This window comes from Symphalangus syndactylus, chromosome 16 (assembly GCF_028878055.3).
Source record: "Symphalangus syndactylus isolate Jambi chromosome 16, NHGRI_mSymSyn1-v2.1_pri, whole genome shotgun sequence".
Lineage (NCBI taxonomy): Eukaryota > Metazoa > Chordata > Mammalia > Primates > Hylobatidae > Symphalangus > Symphalangus syndactylus.
The window spans coordinates 47,058,701-47,076,473 of record NC_072438.2 but is presented as its reverse complement, the minus strand read 5'-3'; the positions used below and the strand labels follow the sequence as shown (position 1 = coordinate 47,076,473).

Here is a 17,773-nt window from a genome sequence, read left to right as displayed (position 1 = left end):
TAGGAAGTAAATTAGGGCAGAAAGTTCAGAATTAAGAACAAGAATCTCTCAGTCTCTCCTATGCTAAATCATAATTTGTCACGGCCAAAAGCAGGGTGACTTTAGCAGACGCAGCCCAACTCCAAGTCCCAGTGCTGAGGGGTGAGTCCCAGTTCCACTTACACCTTGTTGGATGTTGAGGAGGTCACTTACACCCATCTTTTAAGCCACAGTTTCTTTCTCTGAGAAAGAATAGTAACACTCGCCTCCCCAACTCACAGAGTTGTTGTGGGGATCAAAGCGATCAGGCTTGTGCATAAGAATTGCTGTGACACCCAATGCAAATGTGAATCATATCACTTTTATTACATGTAGGAAAAAACGTGATCCATGTTTGGTGAAAAGTTCAATGAATGAATGGATGAGCCCAGCTTGCTAATCACCTTATTTTAATACAAGACTAAATGCAGGAACAACTTCATCTATCGTATTTTAATCAAAGGGTAAATGCAGGAATGACTTCATCTTTTGGGTTTATAGAAAACATAACCAACATATACGACATCACCATTATGAAGAAAGCTTTTTTTCCCTGTTAAACAGCTGATGCTTAGACTTTCTTTACATGGGACAAAACCTTTTATTCCACTATTTGAGATATGACTTCAAATGCACTATGCCTGAATAAGGTACCATTGAGACTTAAATCACACTAACATATATATGACTATTTCATTTTTCAAAAGTATGTGTTAATGGGAACTAAGGGGAAAATGAGCTTGGTTTGTTTTGCCTTTTTTGTTTTAAATGTTACCAGTAAAGTGTATTTTGTTATCTGTACTGCCAAAGAGGTGAATAATTGTATAAATTAGAGGCCAGTCACCCACCACTATGGAGGACTATAAAAGGGCTCTTTCCCTATTTCTTCCATCTTTCTACCCTTGAAATTTTGGATCTCCTGCTTAATTTAACAGAGCAGATAGCTTCAACATTGATTTGAAGTTAAAAATAAAAAGCACAGACAACATAACCCCTAAATTATAGATAAACAAAAATCTTGGAAGAATATTGGAATAGATCACAGGGAATTGTATTAATTTCTACCCAGATAGCAAAGCCAGTATCTGTGACTAATCCGCTCTTGCTATGATCAAAATAGTCATCACAAACACCATAATGAAAAAAATCCACATGAAGAATCGGTCTATGACTTTCGCCACCTTCTTCCATTCACTCCCCTTGGAATTGGTGGCTTTGTGGTCTTTGAGGCACTTGGCGATGTACTCAATATTCCTCATCAGTACTTTGTACTGTGCACAGTAACTCTCAGCCTCCTGAGGGTTCTTACCCTGGCAGCCCAGGTTGTTCTTTAAGCGTTTGTTCATGTCCTTCTTTCTGGAAAGGTCTTTGTTCCTGGCTGTTTTCAGGTTAGACTCTGGGAGTTTGCTATAAACTTTCGTGAGGTGGTCCAGCTCTCTACCGTGGTGTGGGCTGAGGCAGCTTTCACCCACATCATAGACAAACAAGACCCTGGACATGTATTTCAGGATGACCACCCTGGCCCAGTGTGGCACCGGCCGGGCCTCGGCCCCACAGAAGTGGATATTCATCACCATGATGGTCAAGGCAGTGGAGGCTGTGATCAGGGCCATCGTGGCTATGTAGTATTTACCTGGAATTAAAATAACGACAGTAACTGAATTTGCTTTAAAATGGTCCTCATACAGCCATGAGTCACTTAACAACAGGGATACATTCTGAGAAAGGCATTAGTCATTAGGTGATGTTGCTGTTGTGTGAACGTCATAGAGTGTATGTACACAAACTTAGATGGTCTAGCCTTCTACACACCTAGGTTGAATGGTATAGCCTGTTGCTTCTAGGCTACAAACCTGTGCAGCATGTTACTGTATTGAATACCCCAGACAATTGTACACATGATTATCAAACAGTAAATATTTGTGTATCTAAACATATCTAAACATAGAAAACATAAAGTAAAAATTGACATTATAATCTTACGGGACCATTGTTGTATACACGGTCTGTCACTTACCAAAACATTGTTATGAGGCACCTGACTGTATTTGGCTTAAAAAGAAACAAACACCCTTTCTAAAGAGGTGTTATACCCTAGTGGTTACTGGTATAGACTTTTTTTTTTTTTTGAGACAGAGTCTCGCTCTGTCGCCCACGCTGGAGTGCAGTGGTGCAATCTCAGCTCACTGCAACCTCTGGCTCCCAGGTTCAAGCGATTCTCCTGCCTCAGCCTCCCAAGTAGCTGGGATTACAGGCGTCCACCACTACGCCTGGCTAATTTTTGTATTTTTAGTAGAGAGGGGGTTTCGCCACCTTGGCCAGGCTGGTCTTGAACTCCTGACCTCGAGTGATCTGCCTACCCCGGCCTCCCAAAATGCTAGGATTACAGGCGTGAGCCACCATGCCAGGCTATAGTATAGACTTTTGAATCTGACTTCCTGGATTCAAATCCCAGCTTTATCACTCCCTAGACTTTCGGCCTTCAGCAAGGCATATAATCCTGCTAAGCCTCAGTTTCCTACTCTGTAAAGTGGTGGGTGTAATAATAATATCTAACTCGCAGGAATATGAGGAGGCTTAATTGAGATGATACATGTGAAGTTCTCAGCACTGTTCCTGGCTCGAAATTAAAAAGTTTGGAAATGTTTGCTGAGATCATGAGGTGAAAAATTTTTCCACACTCAACGAACAATTAATGAACTTGACCAGTTCTTGGAATTGTCTTCAGACCTTATTAATATGAAAGCCAATTGCTGTTAGGTAAGAAAGGAGACTGTATCACTATTAGCCTTCAAAATGTGATTATATAAAGCACATGTTGGTGAAAAAGTGAAATTAAGGAAGGAAACAATTAAGGCTACAAATTTATGAAATATAGAACAAAAAGCCAAGAAGATGAATAAAACCAAAAGCAAACTTTTGAAAAGAGTAATAAAATTGATAAACCTTTGATAAGACCACTTACAGGATAGAGAGAGAAAAAGAGAAAGGGAGAGAGAGAGAAAATGGAAAAGACTTATAAAGTAGTACAATATTATAAATAACTGTATAGTTGGGCGCGGTGGCTCACACCTGTAATCCCAGCACTTTGGGAGGTCGAGGTGGGTGGATCACTTGAGGTCAGGAGTTGGAGACCAGCCTGGCCAACATGGTGAAACCCCGTCTCTACTAAAAATATAAAAAACATTAGCCGGGGCCGGGTGCAGTGGCTCAAGCCTGTAATCCCAGCACTTTGGGAGGCCGAGGCGGGCGGATCACAAGGTCAGGAGATCGAGACCATCCTGGGGCTAACACGGTGAAACCCTGTCTCTACTAAAAATACAAAAAATTAGCCGGGCGTGGTGGCGGGCGCCTGTAGTCCCAGCTACTTGGAGAGGCTGAGGCAGGAGAATGGCGTGAACCCGGGAGGTGGAGCTTGCAGTGAGCCGAGATTGCGCCACTGCACTCCAGCCTGGGCGACAGAGTGAGACTCCGTCTCAAAAAAAAAAAAAAAAACAAAAAACATTAGCCGGGTGTGGTGGCACGTGCCTGTAATCCCAGCTACTCAGGAGGCTGAGGCAGGAGAATCACTTGAATCCAGGAGGCAGAGGTTGCAGTGAGCCGAGATTACACCACTGCACTCCAGTCTGGGCACCAGAGCTAGACTATGTCTCAAAAAATAAAAATAGCTGTATAATAACATATTTGATAATCTAGATGAAACTGCTGGAAAAACGTTAGATGTCAAAATTAGTGCAAGAATAAAGAACACTTTAATAGAAATGGGAATCAATCAAATACCATCCCCCTACCAAAGGTTCCAGGCCCAAAAATAACTTATAGGTGAGTTTTACCAAACTTTCAAGGAACAAATAGTTCCCATCTTATGCAACTTGTTCCAGAAATAGGAAAAGAGGGAAAACTGCCCAGTTCATTTTGTGAAGTCAATTTGACCTTGATTCCAAAAGTGACAAGAAAAGAAATATTAAAGCCATTTCACTAATCGACATATTTGAGAAAGCTCTACAAAATATTAGCTAACTGAATCCAACAGTGTCTTAAAAGGATAATGTATCATAAGAAAGGAGTTTGGTCCAGTTATACAAAAGAGTTCAACATCAGAAAGCTTACTGATGTAATTCACGACATTGATGAGTAAAAGAAAACTCACATGATTATCTTAATAGATGAAGACAAAGTATTTGATAATGTTTATCATCTATTTATTATTTGTCAAAAACTCTGAGTTAATATATGAGACCTTTCTTAAAATGGTAAAGGCCATGGGCCAGAAACCTATATCAAGGGCTACATTTGATGCAGAAAACTTAAACATATTTCTATAATATTGTGAGCACACTCCATGGGTTCTATGAATAACAAATTTTAATTGTTAAATAAATGTTCTCAAGATCTGTGTGCACTTTTCCTAAAAAGATAAATTTCAGCCAGTTGTGGTGGCTCACACCTGTAATCCCAGCACTTTGGGAGGCTGAGGTGGGAGGATCACTTGAGCCCAGGAGTTCAAGACTAGCCTAGCCAACATAGTGAGACCCTATCTTTCTTTTTTTTTTCAATTTTTTTTTGAGACGAAGTCTCACACTGTCCCCCAAGTTGGAGTGCAGTGGCGCCATCTTGGCTCACTGCAACCTTCACTTCCTGGGGTCAAGTGATTCTCCTGTCTCAGCCTCCCAAGTAGCTGGGATTACAGGCACACACCACCATGCCCAGCTAATTCTTTTATAGAGATGGGGTCTCACCATGTTGGCCAGGCTGGTCTTGAACTCCTGACCTCAGGTGATCTGCTTGCCTCGGCCTCCCAAAGTGCTAGGATTACAGGCGTGAGCTACCATGCCCAGTCTTCATTTTTAAATAATAAAAATAAATTAAAATAAAATTTTAAAATACAAATTTAATTTAATTTTAAAAAGATAAATTTCATATTATCATAAAAACAGAACAGGCCGGGCGCAATGGCTCACGCTTGTAATCCCAGCACTTTGGGAGGCCGAGGCGGGCGGATCACGAGGTCAGGAGATCGAGACCACGGTGAAACCCCATCTCTACTAAAACTACAAAAAAATTAGCCGGGCGTGTTGGCGGGCGCCTGTAGTCCCAGCTACTCGGAGAGGCTGAGGCAGGAGAATGGCATGAACCCGGGAGGCGGAGCTTGCAGTGAGCCGAGATTGCGCCACTGCACTCCAGCCTGGGCGACAGCGAGACTCCGTCGCAAAAAAAAAAAAAAAAAAAAACAGAACAAGCAATTCCTGTGAGACATCTGTCTTTAGAAATTGTGCCAGCTTGCTGTATAATGTCACTACCCAAGAAGAGAGTGGGACTGCCCCATGATCTTTCCTCAAACAGGGCTATGATTGGATGTCATCACTGCCAATCATTTCTGCCTCAGGAGAGGTAATAAAATGCCAATACATCTCCTTTTTATTAGAGGGGAAAAAGCCTTCTGTGTTTAATTCTGAAAAAGAGGGGTGTGTGTGTGTGTGTGTGTGTATGTATTTTGCAAAGAGAGACATAAAAAGGAAGATATCTCCAAATGGAGAAGCCACTGTAGTATCATCTCAATATTGGGTAATTGGACTCAGTAAAGAGTAAAAGGGCAAGGCAACATCTCTTGATATTGGACTGTAAGTTCATTGGTGTTCTAAAATTTCTCCTTATTGCTTACTTTAAGGAACTCAAACTTAGATCTAGCTTGATTCTGGTAAGCATCTGTTACAACAGCAAGTCCTTGAGATGGAGGTGTTGGATCTCAAGAGTATCCTTGGAGGCAGAAAGTAGATGTTAAAGGGGATAGGAAAGCCCTCAGAACAAGCTAGGCAAGGATAAGGGAGGCAGGGGTGGTACCCTCAGTCTGCACTTCAGCCCTTGGAGGGACATTCCATTATTGCAGATTTTTGAAAATGTAGTCTGCTTTGGAATCACCTCAGATTCCCAAATCTTGGCCAAGTTGCTAAATCAAACTCTCTGGGTATAGGAACTTGTATTTTAATATGCTTTCCCACTGCTATTATACCCAGTGAGGATGAGATTTTTCTGCTAAGGGTAGACGTCAGGCTTAAAAAGCACATCTTTCTGCCATGTTTGCCACTCTTCCCAAGAAGAAAGCCCTTGTCACGTGAAGTGATAACAGTAGTCACTGTTTACTCAGTACTTACCATATGCCAGGGTGTGCACTAAGCAATGACACAGAAGGAAGCAATCACACAAATTTTCCACATGATGAAGCAGAGACTAAGAGAACAAGTAACTTGCCTAAGTTTGATCAAGGAGTGAACTGTGAAGTCAGCGTTCAAATGCGGGTTTCTTTGACTTCAAAATCAGGTCTTAACCTCTGGGTCAGTGGATTTCAGACTTCAACAGAAAATGCATCAGAATCACCCAGAAGGCTTGTTAAAACAGGACGCCAGGGCCTTCTCTCCAGAATGTCTGATTCAGTAGGCTTCGGGTGGGCCCTGAGGTTTTGCGTTTCTGTAAGTTCCCAGGTGATGCCGATGCTGTGCATCTGGGGACCACCACTTTGAGAACTACTGCTCTAAAGTATAATGCCTTTCATTGCTCTTTTGTGTAAACCCAGAGACCATAAGACCAGTTTTGATTCCAAAAGCCTTATCTATATTGAAAGATGCTAACTGCAACCACCAGAAAAATTTGAGACAGTCTGTACTGAGTCGAAATTGGCTCCATTGTTTCAAGTTTAAAGGCACACACACAACCTTAAAGTCATGACCCCAGGCACTACAAAGCTGGGCTTGAAGTGGAAGACACTTGAACTCACCTATCAGGGGCACATTTTCTGAGGCCGGCATGATTTCTGCCACCATTAGCTGAAATACAGTCATGGCCAACAGGATGGTCACTCCCAGGGAGACCTTTTCTCCGGAGGCTGCTGGGAGATAAAAACTCAGAGGAGCCAGAAAAGATATGAGGACACATGGGATGAGGAGGTTGACGATATAGAACGAGGACCTCCTCTTCAGAAGGAGGGTGAATGTGACATCCGGGTAAGGCTCAGAGCAGCAGCCATAGGAGATCACATTCTTCACAGCGGGCATGCCATGGACCTCCCATTCCACGTCTTCAATGAAGTCAGAGAGATCTCCGCTGTCCAAGGCGTTGAATATGTCCACCTGATTGCCATTGTAGGTCCAGGAACCAAAAGTCAGGTTGCACTGCTGGTTGTCAAAAGGGAAGTAGGTGACATCCACCACACAGGAGCTTTTGGTGATGGCCGGTGCATCCCAGGTGATCAGCCCATCATACCGCAGGACAACATTGGTGTTCACAGGCTCTGAAGATTCATCGTCAGCCCTGGAGATCAGATGAGGAAAATGAAAGCTGCATGCTAGGAGAACTTGCCACCTTCCTTACCCCAGATAGCTCACTGTGCCCATCACTTTAGTGTTTTGGCAATGGACCACCATTTTCCCTGTCACTGTGGCTTGGGAGTCTGGAATCAACTCTAATTTGTCCTTCTCCTGCATCTCCTGTAACTAGTCAGGGCGAAGTTCTCTTGGATTCTTCCTTTAAAGCATCTCTGCTCTCTATCCGTTCCTGTCTATTCCCACTGCCACTTTCTTGGTCCAGGTGTAATGATTTGAACACGCAGACAAAAAGTAAGCCTGTCGATACTAAAATCTGCTTACTTGATTTGTTAACTTTAGGTACTAGAATATTAAAATAAGCTTTTATTGCTACTATAAAAGCCGTAGATGTTTATTTGTAACATTTGGAAAACTCAGAGAAAAAAAAAGCCATTCACCCATAACTTTAGAGATAGTCACTTATTCCAGATATATCTTCTTTTGCTTTATCAATATTTATCCCTTGTATTTTTGGGGTACAGAATTTCTATTTTTCTCTAGGGAATTACTCTTTCTCCATTGCCATTGCAAGGCAGAGGAAATGTTGGTCAAGGTGCCCCAGTGTCCCTGGCCAAAGGCCAGCTGGGTGGCCCAGGCTTGGTCCAACAGATTCACCATCTCCAGAGTTTAGATCTTAAGCAGAGTGATCCAGAGGCCAAAAGCATCACCCTAGTGATGGCTCCCTATTCAGAAAAAAACAGACAGTCCCTCCTGTCTTGAATGCTGGAGCAGCCTTGGTTCTGTCCTTTCCAAGAGCTGGTTGTTTACTTTTTCCTTTAATTCAATGAGATGTTCCACATCCTTCTAACAAATTCCTATTTCACAAGGTTTCCAAAGTGAGTTTCTGATGCTTACAACCAAAGAGCCTTAATTGGTACATTTATGTTAACATTTGGATGCAATTTTTTCCCCGCAAAGTATATTTTGGCTAAATATAATGTGGTATTCTGGACTGGATCCTGGAACAGAAAAAGTACATTCGTGGAAAAACTGGTGAAATCTGAATAAAGTAATTTAGTCAATAACATTGTATTAATTTTGCTAAGTATATTACGGTTATGTAAGAGGTAACATTAGGGGAAACTGGGTGAAGGGTATAAGGGAATTCTGCACTATCTTTGCAACTTTTCTATAAATCTAAAAATTATCCCCAAATTTAAAGTTAACTTGCAAAAAAAAGAAAAAAAAAGGTGAGACAAAATTTTTAAAAATACGTGGTCATCTGTTCATACTCTTCTACAACATTCTTTTCATGTCTAAATAGCATTCTATTATATTCCACTGTATTAGATACACCATAGTTATTTAACCAATCTACTGAGGCTTGACATTATGGTTGGCTCCAGTTTTTGTATTTATAAGCAATGCTGCAGTGGACATCTCTGTAGCCGAGTCTTTACATTTATCCACTGACCCTTTCCTTAGGTTAAATTGCTGAAAAAGGATGTGCTGGGTCAGAACAGGCACGTTTTAGAAAGGGGTAAGTGATAAAAAACTACATATTGGGCACAGTGTACACCATTTGGTGACAAGCACACTAAAATCTCAGATTTCACCACTATATAATTCGTCTATGTAACTAAAAAAGACTTGTACCTCAAAAGCTATTAAAATAAAAAATATATTGACTGGGAGTGGTGGCTCACACCTCTAATCCCAGCACTTTGGGAGGCCAAGGAGGGCAGATCACTTGAGGCCAGGAGTTTCAGACCTGCCTGGCCGACATGGCAAAACCCCATCTCTACTAAAAAAATACAAAAATTAGCCTGGCATAGCGGCACGCGCCTGTAGTCCCAGCTACTCGGGAGGCTGAGGCAAGAGAATCGCTTGAACCCAGGAGGCAGAGGTTGCAGTGAGTTGAGATCGCACCCTGCACTCCAGCCTGGGTGACAGAGCGAGACTCCATCTCAACAACAACAACAAAATAATAAAATAAAATAATATATGTCTACATATATTTTTTAAAGAACAGGCATGTTTTTAAGGTTTTTATTTTTTCCACTCATTAGAAATATTAACTGTAATGGTCTGACTGAGTTCACTCCATACCCAAGGGGATTTTTAATGTGAGTGTTTGTGAAGATAACAAAATGAATTTTTTGAAAATGCCTGAAGCTTCCTCCTGTAACAGTGATAAATTTGTACAGTTAGCTATCTGAGAAGTGAGAACTAGACGTGAACTGAGAACACTGCTCACCCATCCTACTTCCTTGGTGCAAGAGGAGAGATCTGGGGATCAGAGAGAATCTGTTTGGGGCTAGGACAATTGCACTCTGCAGGATCCCTGTAGGAAATAGATGGCCTACTCCAATTAGATAACCTGAGGAGAGTTTAAGAAAGGGACTGTTCACAAAGGTATGGATACAATGCAGAGAAACCATTCCTGGACATGAAGAGGTGAGGAGAAAGTGCAGTTACCAGAACCTGGAAGGAAAGATTTGCATGAAGAGGGTCACCATGATAGGAGTGATGACTTTCTTTCAGTGGACACATGCAGCCAAAGATAACCTCCCAGGAAGACAGCGAGGGAATACACACGCTAACCTCACTCTCTCTTCTCCCTGCAATTGCCCACTGGTGCTCCACATTGGCCAAACCCAACCCCAAGCCAAAGGGCAAGAGAACCTGCTGACCAAAAACATCCCCCCAGCTACTTTGGAGTAGGTTGAGGGGATTTTGTTTTTGTTGTTGTTGTTGTTTGTTTGAGACGGAGTCTTGCTCTTGTCACCCAGGCTGGAGTACAGTGGCGCCATCTCAGTTAACTGCAACCTCTGCCTCCTGGGTTCAAGCGATTCTCCTGCCTTAGCCTCCTGAGTAGCTGGGATTACGGGTGCCAGCCACCATGCCTGGCTAATTTTTGTACTTTTAGTAGAAACAGGGTTTTGCCATGTTGGCCAGGCTGGTCTCGAAATCCTGACCTCAGGTGATCCACCCGCTTCAGCCTCCCAGAGTGCTGGGATTACAGAAATGAGCCACCGTGCCCAGCCCCTAATGTCTTAAAACAACATAAATTTAGCGTCTTAACAATTCTAGAGGTCAGAAATCCTAAAATCAATGTGAGCAGGGCTGCATTCCTTCTGGAGACTCCAGGGGAAGATCTGTTGCCTTTCCTTTTCCACCTTCTAGAAGCCTCCTGCATCCTGTGGCTCAGGGCCCCTTCCTTGCATCGCTAACCTCTGCTTCCTTTGTGGCATCGCCTATTCTGGCCATCTCATCTCCCTCTCACAAGGACCCTTGTGTTTACATTAGGCCCACCAGGATAATCTCCCCCATCTCAAATCTTTAATTCAATCATACCTGCAAAGTCTTTTTTACCATGTAAGATAAATCTTCACAGGTCTTGGGGATTAGGATGTGGACATTTTTTTGGGGGGGGGGCATTATTCTGTCTGTCACACTTTGTAAAGCCCCAACTCCATGCAGACACATAGTAAGTGGCCAATATGTATTAATTTCTTCCCCTTCCCTCTGTTTCTAACTGTGTTTTCGTGTTCTCAACTAAAACATGAAAAAATTACAGGGACAAAATGTAAGCTGGAAGTTGGGAAGGCATGTTTAATAATATAACCGGCTCGGAATATTTAAATTGCTTTCCTTTTACCTTCCCTTTCCTCAGCCACTCAGTGGCCTTCAGGCAGTGATATTTGGGTTTTGTCTTCTGGAACATTGTTCTCCTTTTTCCACCTTACTTTCTCTCTAATTGCCTAAGGTAACCATCATCAAGTCTTCAAACTCTTCTCTCTTCCAAACTAAGCATCAGCAAATTCAACTGTTCTGTGAAGGGGCATCCAGGCCCATCTCCTTCCTGATCACTCCCTAACCAGTCTAGCCCCACGGATTTGGGCACCAATGGTGACTCTAGATGCTAAGCATCTTCCTGCCTGAGTGTCTTTATCACACTGGACTGACTCACCTACCCCCTACCCCTATTTCTCCTGCTTGCCACAACTCAGGAAGCCCATTGTGTTGCCTGTGATGTTCTGTACCTGCTTCTGAGAGGCAATGATATTGTATCTGTCATCAGAAGATTCTACAGAGTCAGGGATTCAGCTACAAGGACTGAGCTCAGGGAATAGTCATGACTAAGTGCCCTTCTTTGCCTGATCCTGTAACACTCTTCCATTTTCATTTCAATTTGTTAAAGGCATGAAGATGTCATCCAACCATAGCTCCATTTAGAGGTTCCTGTACACAGCAAAACTCTGAGAAGTTTCACTGAGAAGGAGAAGGCAAAAGAGAAGAGAGGAGCAGAAACAGAATTGTCCATGACAAGAGCACAGAGATGACTAAAGAGTCAACCGGAGGAACAAAAAGGAGATGATGAATCAGTGTGGTGAAAGGCTCTGTGTAAAGGGGTGGGGAAGGGAGAATGAGGACAGAACTGACCAAAGCCACAGTAGGATTGTGTGAGCTCATGAGTACATAACTGGCTTCTCTAATAAGGGAGCAGAGGGCTCAGCTTAACTTAGGGTGCCTTGTAAGCTTGCAAAGAAGTATTTCAGTAAGACAAGGTCACCGCCTCAGCCAATCAAAACAGGAGGAAGAGGAGGACCACCATTCTGTCTGACTTCCGGAGAGAATTTTTAGAACTTACAGAATGCTAGCCGGGCACAGCAGCTCATGCCTGTAATCCCAGCACTTTGGGAGGCTGAGCTGGGTGGATGGCTTGAGCCCAGGAGTTCGAAACCAGCCTGGGCAACATGATGAGACTCTGTCTCTACTAAAAATTAAAAAAAAAAAAAAAAAAATAGCTGGGCATGGTGGCATGCACCTGTAGTCCCAGCTACTCGGGAGGCTGAGGTGGGAGAATAACCTGAGCCCGGGAAGTTGAGGCTGTAGTGAGCCGTGATCACACCCCTGCACTCTAGCGTGGGCAATAGGAGAGAGACCCCACCTTTTTTTTTTTATTTTGAAACAGAGTCTAGCTCTGTCACCCAGGCTGGAGTGCAGTGGCGTGATCTCAGCTCACTGCAAGCTCCGCCTCCCGGGTTCATGCCATTCTCCTTCCCCAGCCTCTAGGCACCCGCCACCACACCCAGCTAATTTTTTTGTATTTTTAGTAGAGACAGGGTTTCACCATGTTAACCAGGATGGTCTCAATCTCCTGACCTCGTGATCCGCCCCCCTCGGCCTCCCAAAGTGCTGGGATTACAGGCATGAGCCACCATGCCCAGCTCCCAGACCCCGTCTTAAAAAAGAAAAAAAAAGAACTTACAGAATGCTATAAGAGATCATCTGTGTCAATGAAATTATCTTTCTTTTTCTTTTCTTTTTTTTTTTTTTTTCAAGATGGAGTCTCGCTCTTGTCCCCCAGGCTGGAGTGCAGTGGTGCAATCTTGGCTCACTGCAACCCCCGCCTCCCAGGTTTAAGTGAGTTTCCTGCCTCAGCCTCCCAAGTAGCTGGGATTACAGGTGCCCACCACCACACCCAGCTGATTTTTGTATTTTTAGTAAAGACGGGATTTCACCATGTTAGCAAGGCTGGTCTTGAACTCCTGACCTCAGGTGATCCACCTGCCTTGGCCTCCCAAAGTGCTGGGATTACAGGGGTGAGTCCTCACGCCCTGCCTGTGTCAATGAAATTATCAGATATTACTCTCCTGCACTCTGTAGATGAGAGTGTGGTAATGGACAATGTAGCTTGTTTTCTTGCTGTGTGTGTGTATGTATGTGTGTGTGTGAGAGAGAGAGAGAGAGAGACAGAGACAGAGAGAGTGAGCACGGGGGAGGGGGGGTGGGTAAACTGGAGGAATAAAGCCCAGTATTTGAATGTTATCTTCCAGTTATCTTCCTTGGGAAGAGATACAGACAATTCCTCTGGCCACTCAGAGTGGGGAATGGACAGAAAGAACAGGGCTATGATTCCAGCGGTCATGACCCTTAGATGAGCTCTCTGAGTAAGGAGTGAGACTAAAATCCAGGCTGCAACCCACCCGTGTTGCTTCTTTAAAGGAAATCCATGCCCACTGGAAGCCTCCACCCAGGGAAGCCCCCTGAGCTGCCCCTCATTCACATAGTTCTGAGCCACAGAGGAACTTTTCCCACTCCACAGAAACTTGGGTTCCAGAATAAAAAGAGAGAGAAGCTCTTTCAACAACAGGCGGGGCCACTGAGCTTGAACTGTGACCAGAGATCTGGTATTTTTCTCAAAATGCAGCCCATGGACCCACAGTGCCCACATCTTCCGGAGCTTGTAGAAATGCAGAATCACAGGCCCGCCCCACACCCATGGAATCACAATCTTTATTTTAACAAACTCCCTGGGCGATTCATATGCACCTTACAGCTTGCGAAACGTAAACCTCACCTACCCATTATACAAGGCCCCTTGCTCTGAGACCGGGAAAAGGTCACTTTGTATCCTGTAAACTGGTTCATCCTCCACTCCACACAAAGCTCCAAATCCACAGGTCAGTTTCTAGATGGCCCATTCCGGTTTAATTAATTATTGATACATGATCTTGGATGGTGAGTGTCACTGTTAAGGGTTGGATTGTGTCCCTGAAAAATTCATATACTGAAGTCTTAGCCCCCAACACTCAGAATGTGACTTGATTTGAGAATAGCATCATGGAAGATGTAATTAGTTAGGTTAAGATGAAGTCACGCTGGAGTAGGGTGGGCATCTAATCCAATATGGCTGGTGTCCTTATAGAAAGGGGAAATTTGGACGCAGGGAACACACAGGAGAACGCCATGTGAAGATGAAGGCAGAGCTCAGAGTGACGCTTCTACAATGCTAAGAACACCAAAGACTGCCAGCAAACCACCATTAGCTAGAAGAGAGGCCTGGTACAGATCCTTCCTCACAGCCTCAGAGGAAACCACGCTGTCAACACCTTCATCTCAGGCGTCTCAACTCCAGAACTGTGAGATAACACGTTTTTGTTAAGTCATCTAATTTGTGCTACTCTGTTATGGCAAAGTTAGCCCTAGCAAACTAATGCAGCCTCCACTTTCCCACCTGAAAAGGGGGCATGTAGATTGATGGTTTCCTTCCAGCTCTAAGCTTTTATGACATTATTTCCTGATCCAAGATTCCACGACTGTTATTTCAGTAAGTCCTAGGAACATGGACTAATATTTAATTTCATGCATGTTTTAAACATTCCTTTTTCATTATGTTTAAATTCTATGAAATCAACAAATTCATGCCTGAAAAGCCTCAGTTCTGAGCTGCACTTACTTGTTATATAAGACGATGTCCGGCCTCCACACGAGGTCACTGGGGATCCTGACGGAGTCTAGGCCATCGTACTGATCTCGCTCCCACGTGAGATAGGCATCATGCCAGATTTGGCGGATCCACAAATAGGCAGTCAGAATTTGGTTTCTTTCATCCTACACAATGAATCCAGATGTCACTTTACCTCGCAGACACTTGAAATGTCTTCCATTGATAGGACACTTGTTCTTCACAACAGGAATTGCACAAACACTCACCAATTTTCAGTAAGTAAAGTGAGAGCTTTATTCTTTATTCATTCTATCCCCTTGATTGACTGCCAAGATCATATTTTTTTTCCTCCTAGATTTAGTGTTCAGAATGTAAAGTGGACAAATATTTTAGTCTTGATATCTTTGCATGGATCAACTGCTTATATTTCCTGAAAATTGATCAATGAATGATGTACTTAAAAGCAAAAGTCAGGAAATAACAATGTGCAGAAGGAAAATCTTCCAAGTTTCATAACATTGTGTAATTACACATAGATAAGCACTAATAAGCTATGCCATCTTAAAACACTACCTTTTTTAAAAAATTGAGATTGTCTGGGCACGGTGGCTCATGCCTGTAATCCCAGCACTCTGGGAGGCCGAGGTGGGCGAATCATGAGGTCAGGAGATTGAAACCATCCTGGCTAACACGGTAAAACCCCGTCTGTACTAAAAATACAAAAAAAAATTAGCCGGGTGTGGTGGCAGGCACCTGTAGTCTCAGTTACTCAAGAGTCTGAGGCAGGAGAATGGCGTGAACCCAGGAGGCAGAGCTTGCAGTGAGCGGAGATCGTGCCACTGCACTCCAGCCTGGGTGACAGAGCGAGACTCCGTCTCAAAAAAAAAAAAAAATTAAGATCAAATTCACATTAAAACTCACAATTTTAATCATTTTCAAAGGGAACAATGCACTGGCTTCCAATATATTCACAATGCTGTGCAACCATCACCACTGCCTAATTCCAGATCATTTCTCCCCCCCGCAAAGAAACGCCGTAATCATTAAGAACTCACTGGCTATTTTCCCCTTCCTCCCCACAGACTCTGGCAACCTCTATGCCGTTTTCTGTCTCTACGGATTTACCTATTTTGGACATTTTATATAAATGGCTGCATACAGTATGTAACCCCATCTTTCTTTAGATTATCTAAGACTGTTACAGTTAATGACCAGGATTAGGTAACAATTCGTGAAATTAATAAGTTTTGTAGAAAGCTTCCTTTTCCTGGCGTTCTCTTCTCCCACCAGCTTGCTTACGGAGCTATCATTCCCTCTCAAATTCCCAGTTAAGACATTCTCTTCAGAAAGCATGGTTGTTTATCCTCTAAGAATCATTCCACAGAGTCAGCACCATGTGTTACTCACCATATCCTTAATCTGAGAGAGCGTAATCTGCAGGGTGACATTCAGGACTTTGTCTGTATCTTCCACGGGACGAAGAGCATTGGAATAATCTTCAAAAAGGTCATTAAACAACTTCTGAGCATATTTTCCATCTGCCGTCTCTGCAGCTACTCAACAAGAGGGATCTGGATCAACATTCAGAGTGTTGTGTGTATTTCAAGACAGACAACACTGGCCGGGCGCGGTGGCTCACACTTGTAATCCCAGCACTTTGGGAGGCTGAGGTGGGCGGATCACGAGGTCAGGAGATCGAGACCACGGTGAAACCCCGTCTCTACTAAAAATACAAAAAATTAGCCGGGCGTGGTGGCGGGCGCCTGTACTCCCAGCTACTCGGAGAGGCTGAGGCAGGAGAATGGCGTGAACCCGGGAGGCGGGGAGCTTGCAGTGAGCGGAGATCGCGCCACTGCACTCCAGCCTGGGTGAAAGAGCGAGACTCCGTCTCAAAAAAAAAAAAAAAAAAAAGACAGACAACACGAGACTGAGGTCTAAAATGGGGGATGGCCCAACACTGGCAAGGGACAAGCTTTGGGTGGATGGATGAGTTGTTTTTCTGGCATGCCCTACCAAGATCAGAGTCAGTAGGAAGCACAGAACACTTCCATGTGGTTGAATCATCTGTTTTGTCTTCCCTGCCCTGCCCCACCTCCCACCAAAGCAATAGCCCCAGATGAGACAAGATGGGTTACATGTCACCAGCCTCTCACCTCTCAGTCTGGAAGCAGCAAAGTAAATCCAGCAAAAGGAGATGCAGGAATGGGACCAGTTCATCTTTTTCCTGAGCCTCTGTAATAAAGTCTCAGTCAGGCAGCGTGGTCTTCCACTTCCCCCTATGAATACGAAGGATCTGGGCACAAGGAGCCCACACCGCCTCAGCCTTACGGCGGGAGAGCTCAGGCTTGCATTGCATGCAGGAGTGAGATCCTGAGATCCAGACCTGCCCTCCCTCCCCTCCGGTAATTTGAGACTGGCAGCTCCAGTGGCTGAGATGCTGGGAACCCAGGGTGTGTTAGGTCCAACAGTGCTGTTGTGGGGGGCCATCTCGGTTGAGGGTCCCTAGCCACCCTTAGCAGAAACAACTAGACAGAAGAGGAGGTAGATGTGGGCAGCAACGGTGTGCCTGACACCCCAGAGACTCCATCTAAGCAGAATGAGAGCTTTCTACACCCACCGTGAGCAGATTCAGCCTGAGTCCAGGGACTAAGGGAAGCCTAAAAGATTGAGCCATGGGACAGCTGTCCAGAAAGACTCTAAGTGCTTTTAGCAGCATTTGAAGAGGGAAAGAGACATGGTTCTATGATCTCCAGAATATATTGGCATTTCGGTTTTTTCTCTGCCTCAGCTTCTGATCCCTCTTGCCGCTGTCCCACTGGGCATGGATCTTGCATAGTAAATGTTTGTGAGTATATGTGTGAGGGGGTGTGCTGGATGGGCGGATATTCACTTGCTTAAGAAGCAGCAACACTGTGAGTTGGATTTGGACTTGACCACCTGGGTTTGACTGCCAGCCCAAACCCTGACGAGCTCTATTATTCTGGATAAGTCACCTAACCTCTCTGAGCCTTCCAGAACTACAGCCTGGGGAAAATAATATTTCCTCTCTCTAGAGCTTCTGAGATAACTGTATGTGAAAGCACTTTCTAAATATCAGTAATTTTCATCTTTGATCAGCTTTGCAGATCCAGAATTTCTATACTTACCAAGTCACCCAGCATTTACCAGCTCAAAAAAAAAAAAATGAAAAACTAGTTCAAAGGCTGACCAAATCAGCATG

General features: G+C 43.9%; 1 protein-coding gene across 1 annotated transcript; it reads right to left on the bottom strand.

Annotated features, from left to right (window-relative positions):
- Positions 1-324: 324 nt before the first annotated feature.
- CHRNA9 (cholinergic receptor nicotinic alpha 9 subunit) lies at positions 325-16,905 on the bottom strand. Its single transcript, XM_055246466.2, has 5 exons — positions 16,707-16,905; positions 15,961-16,106; positions 14,563-14,717; positions 6,791-7,323; positions 325-1,651 (listed from the first exon to the last, which is right to left on the bottom strand). Exons 1-5 carry the CDS (start codon positions 16,768-16,770, stop codon positions 1,110-1,112), a joined length of 1,440 nt encoding a protein of 479 aa, XP_055102441.1. The 5' UTR covers positions 16,771-16,905; the 3' UTR covers positions 325-1,109.
- Between the last annotated feature and the right edge of the window lie 868 nt (positions 16,906-17,773).